General features: G+C 40.8%; 1 protein-coding gene across 1 annotated transcript; it reads right to left on the reverse strand.

Moving 5' to 3' along the window:
- Positions 1-323: 323 nt before the first annotated feature.
- Positions 324-1442, reverse strand: Spz1 (spermatogenic leucine zipper 1). Its single transcript, XM_013015814.1, has one exon. The coding sequence runs from the start codon at positions 1440-1442 to the stop codon at positions 324-326; it is 1119 nt and encodes a 372-aa protein (XP_012871268.1).
- Positions 1443-5530: the final 4088 nt, after the last annotated feature.

The raw sequence follows: 5530 nt of genomic DNA on the forward strand, positions 1-5530 counted from the left end.
TTTATTTAGCTTTTTACTTAATTGGACCTGTAACTTATCACTTGACTTAAGTACTATAAAATCTCTAATAACCATTGTGACAAATGGTTATTAGACCAGATCTTAAGACAAACAGTTATGAATCGGCTATTTACGCAGTGATTATTAAAGCCCCAGCTTATATAACTACTGATGCAATGGCTGTTTTGTGCCAATCTTCTTATTCTCTCTTTGTTGCTTAAACCAGAAGATCTGTCCTATGTTAGATAATCGATTTTGCCTCAAGCTGGACGATGTCACTGTAGTTTTTGGAAGATTCTCCTTTGCTCTCTTTTTGGTATTTTCTAACTTAAGAGATTTGTTGGTCTTTTTTTTCCCATAAGAGCTTTTGCAACACGAATATTGAACCGATTATTTCGAGCTTTCTTACTAAGACAAGTATCCCCATTTTTAAGGACTCTGCTTTTTTTATGTATCGTACCCTCCATGTCTCGTATATTATGCTTATTTTTTTCTACTTTCTCTGCTTCTGTTGGCTTCTCGCTTTTCTTGTCCTCATCATTGTTTATCAGAAGTAATGTCTCCTGTGGTGTTCCCCCTTGGTGAAGATGGAATTCCTTGAGAATATCTACTCTCTGCTGTAAGATCTGGCATTCGTTCTCCAGCAGAGCCGCAATCAAATGCAGTGAATAGGTGTCATGGTTCAGTTTCCGCACCTGTTCCTCCAGCTCATGTTTAAAGGATGTTTCATTATTTGGTTGGCTTTGGAAATCATCTTGATCATGTTGAAGGGTTTCACTTTTGGTTTTGTGAGACTTCTGGTACAATTTGATCAATTCATTGAGCTCCATTTGCTGTTTACTCCAGTGATCTGCTTCCTCAAGTAACTGTTCCATGTTGTTCCTAAGTTTCCTATTTGCTTCGTGAATGTAAAGGGACCTGTATTTTCCTTCATCCATACTCAGTTGAGTTTTATTACGGGCTCTTCTTTCTTCTAAGCGATTTAACAAATCCCTTGCAGACATGTCCATGTCCTCCGACTGCTGCCTTTTGAATATCATCTCCTGTTTCTTTGTATTCTTTTCTTTCTCTGGGTCTAACCTAAATAGCAGGTCTTTCAAGAGTTTCTTGTTTGTTTTGTCAAGTCCTCTGAATTTTTTTATGAGTTCTGATACATCCTTAGAAATATTGGTGTCCTCAAAAAGGTCATTTGTTTCTGTGGTCTTCTCTTCAACTTCGGCCATACTTTTAAGGACATCTTTAATGTCTCTTAAGAGAGCATCTACTTTCTGTGCTGTCTGTGATCCTTTTACTGATTGGCTACGATTATTTGGGGAAGGGCGGGAGCCCCAGCGGTAGGGGGAACGTGATCCAATTTCCAACAGGGCAATGGTGATCCCAGGGTCCAATGCCTCTCGATGAAGACTAGAAGCAGAGTTCAAGTTTGGGGAGGTGGCAGTCATCTCAGTTGAGCTAGGTATGCTGGCCATCAGGACCCAAGGAAAGCAGAAAACCGTAGAGATTCCGCGGAGGTCAGGTGACAGTCCTCTGTGCAAAGGGGTGGAGAATGTAGAACCAAGCAGAAGGCAGAGTCTAGAATTAAGGACTGAAACTGAGGAGATGATGTTAGATGGAAGGTGACATCTCACATAGTCTATGGGGGCAGGGGGTGGGAAAGAGGGCCAGGAGCTGGGGCTCCATTTCCTCTTTTCCAGGCTCCTGGTATTTATTCCCTGATCCTAACAACCAGGCCTTTATTCTGTCACTACCTCCATTGTGGCCTCACCCCAGTCTCCTTGATGTCACAATGGAAGCCTCTTTAACTCCTCCCCAGGGACTGGTGTATCCAAACCAGCCTTGACCTATCCCTACTCCCAGGATCTCTGTCACAGTCGTTCACTTCCTTTTTCAGCTTCAATTCACCTCATTCTAAGGACATTTCCCTGACTTCCTTACCTCAGCTCCACCTCTGCAGCCCTAAGCTCATTCCAGAGTATCCATGTCCCACCTGAGGACATGGCTGAACCCTGGTGAGGCTCCCATTCTTCCATAGAAACTGGAGGCCTTGTGGTTCCTGTTCTAGGAGGGATACTGCTGTAAAAGAAAGGTAGGAATAGAAAACAGAACCCCCAAAGGGGATGAAAGAAATGATGTTAGGAATCTCTCCATTAAAAATACTGTGTGAGAACTGGGTGCTGGTGGTTCACACCTGTAATCCTAGCTACTCAGGAGGCGGACATCTAAGAATCATGGTTCAAAGCTAGCCCAGAGTCTGTTTCCTCCAATTAACCACAAAAAGCCTGAAGTGAAGCTATGGCTCAAGTGGGAGAGCGGAAGCCTGTAGCCAGAAGAGCTCAGTGACAGTGCCCAGGCCCCAAGTTCAAGCCTACTACCAGCACATACAAAAGAACAAAAAAAAAAGTGAGAAAAGAGTATCTGAACATCTCTAAGAACATAATTTCAAATGGGAACTGTTTTGTTTTGTTTTTAGAGCTACTGGGGATGGAATTCAGGGCCTTGTATATGCCAAGTCTTCTACCTCTGAGTTCTATCTCCAGCCCTTGGACTGGGATTGTCTGTAGCTTTAAGGACAGCAATCCTTAAAAACTTTGTGAACTTACTCATGAATCATTTGTATCCAGTGATACAAAACCTCACACATTACTTTTTCACAGCAATTAATGACAATTTAAAGTAGCTAAAGCCAATTGTAGGTTATATAAAAGTAGAAGAATAATTCAAAACCACGTGTTTTCTTGTCTTTTTGCCCCCAGGATTCAGGACCATGAGAAGATACAGTTCTAAGTAAGAGTATTTTGGATGAGATTTTTATTTTTTTAAGTTAATTTAAATTTTATTGGAAAGATGATATACAAAGGGGTTACAAGTTACATAGGTAAGATAATGAGTACATTTCTTGTCAAACCTTGTTACCCCCACTCTCATTTTCTCCCATTTTCCTCCCCCGCCCCCGACTCCCCCCTCATTTCCAATATAGTGTCTTGTGAGTATTGCTGTTGTATTGGTTCACCATTTATCCTCTGTCTCACCATTTTGTGATTCCCCTTCCCTTCCCCAAATCAGATAAGTATATATATAAGACACAGGGTGCCAAAATAAAAAACAGTGACAGCAGGGGATAAACCAAAGGGGGGAAACAAAGGAAAAAAGAAATAACTTTACACAGTATATTAAAAAACAAAAGCTGGGTGCCAGTGGCTCAAGCCTGTAATCCTAGCTACTCAGGAGGCTGAGATCTCAGGATTGCGGTTCAAAGCAATTCCAGACAGGACAGTCCATGAGACTCTTATCTCCAATTCACAACCAGAAAACAGGAAATGGCACTGTGTCTCAAGTGGTAGAGCTCTAGCCTTGAGCTGAAGAGCTCAGGGATAGTGCCCCGGCCCAGAGTTCAAGATCCATGACAGACCAAAAAGAAAGAAACAAACAAAAAACCAAAGAAACAAAAAGATTGTATGTTTTGTCACTAACTAGATATTTGCCTTCAATCTTAAGGAGAAATTGGAGCTTCGTGTTCCCTCCTTAGAGAAGAGAAATACAATGTTGTTTTTCTTCCACATATACCAATTAACATTGGCTTTAGTTTCCCTGACTATATACTCATCTTTCAGCCAGTAGGACTCAGAGTCAAGAGCACTGCTAACCCAAAGACTTGAAAAAGCCAGGTTTTCTTTTTGCTTGAAGGAGCATCATTTCTGACACACACAATGATGACACAGAGGCTAGCTGTCACCCTGACACTGTCATTTTAAAAGGTTCAGCTTGGGGGACCGGTAAGTGGCTTAGTGGTAGAATTCTGCCTAGCATGCATGATGCCCTAGGTTGAATTCCTGAGTACCACATAAACAGAAAAAACCAGAGGTGCGCTATGGCTCAAGTGATAGAGTTCTAGGCTTGGGCAAAAGAAGCTCAGAGACAGTGCCCAGGCCCCAGGATTAGGAAGAAAAAAAAAAGGTTCAGTTTGGGTACTTGCTTCCCTTTTGCCACAGGCATCATTTGAGACAATTTTAAGTGTCTGAGACAAAGAGAAATTTTTCTGGTTTGGTCATTCTAGTTAATTTCACTGAAAGCACGAAAATGTCTCATCTAGCAAATATGAGGCTCCACTTTGAACCCCTAAGCACAATAAATAAAGCAAAAGAAAATACTTGCCTTTTGCAATCAATTATTTTCCTTTTGGACTAATATATTATCAGTATTCATACTTAAAAAAATAAATATTTTCTATTTTCTTTTTGTTTGTAGGTGTTTTTTTTTCATACTGTTGGACACAATCTGATTGCTTTGGTTTCTATAGGAACTAGTTTAAAGGCGTTTTCAAGATTGAAGGAAAGTTATTTTTTTCTCTCATCAAAAAGAGAGGATGAAGGAAATGCAAATAAAGACAACCCTGAGATACCACCTTACCCCAGTCAGAATGTCCCACATCCACAAATCAGCCAACGACAAATGCTGGAGGGGATGTGGAGAAAGAGGAACCCTATTACACTGCTGGTGGGAATGTACACTTATACAACCACTTTGGAAAGCAGTCTGGAGGGTCCTTAGAAAGCTAAAGATTGACCTCCCTTACGACCCAGTCATACCACTTCTAGGCATCTACCCTGAACAACAGGAACCAATATACAAGGACACGTGCACCTCCATGTTTATTGCAGCACTGTTCGCAATAGCTAGGATATGGAAACAACCTAGATGCCCCACCACAGATGAATGGATCCAAAAATTGTGGTATCTATACACAATGGAATATTATGCAGCCATTAGAAATGACAAAATAATGGCATTTGCAGGGAAATGGATGGAGCTAGAAGGAATCATGTTGAGCGAGGTAAGCCAAGAACGAAGAGACAAACGGTACATGGTCTCCCTGATAAGTGGATGCTAAATCCAAAATGTTAGGTGATACGACAAAACTAACAGGACTTAAGACTCATCTGGTTGAACCACTACTAAATATCCCCATGCTGCTGATCACATATATGGTATATAACATGTGAGCATCGTTATATATTACAGACTGTGATAGACAGTTTGCTCCAGGAAAGTTAGAATGAACTTGTGACTTTAAATGAGCATCATTATTCCACAATACTGTGAATTTCCGGAAATTATGTAATCAGTTAATCACAATCAAAAAAAAAAAAAGAACCTGGGGAAGGGAGGGAGGGAGGGGATGATAGGGGGAAAACAATGGAGGGGGTAACAATGTTCAAGAGGAAGTGTACTCATTACCTCACTCAAGTAACTGTAACCCTCTGTATAGTATCTTTACAATAAAAAAAAGGATGTAAATATTTCCCTTCTTACAATTACAGTAAATTCCAATGCATTTTTCTGAGTTTACTGTGCCCCCAGTTATACATTCTGAATTGATCTCTTCGTCCTTCATTTTTCTTTTTAGTCTCTTTATTTTATTTTTGCAGTACTTAGAATCAACCCCAGCGTCTTATGTGAGCTAAGCAAGCACCGTACCACTCAGCTTACACCTCCCCTTCCCTCCCCTCCCTTTTTTTTTAACTCACATATT

The sequence above is a fragment of the Dipodomys ordii genome, unplaced genomic scaffold (genome assembly GCF_000151885.1).
Source record: "Dipodomys ordii isolate 6190 unplaced genomic scaffold, Dord_2.0 Scaffold28, whole genome shotgun sequence".
In the NCBI taxonomy this organism is placed as follows: domain Eukaryota; kingdom Metazoa; phylum Chordata; class Mammalia; order Rodentia; family Heteromyidae; genus Dipodomys; species Dipodomys ordii.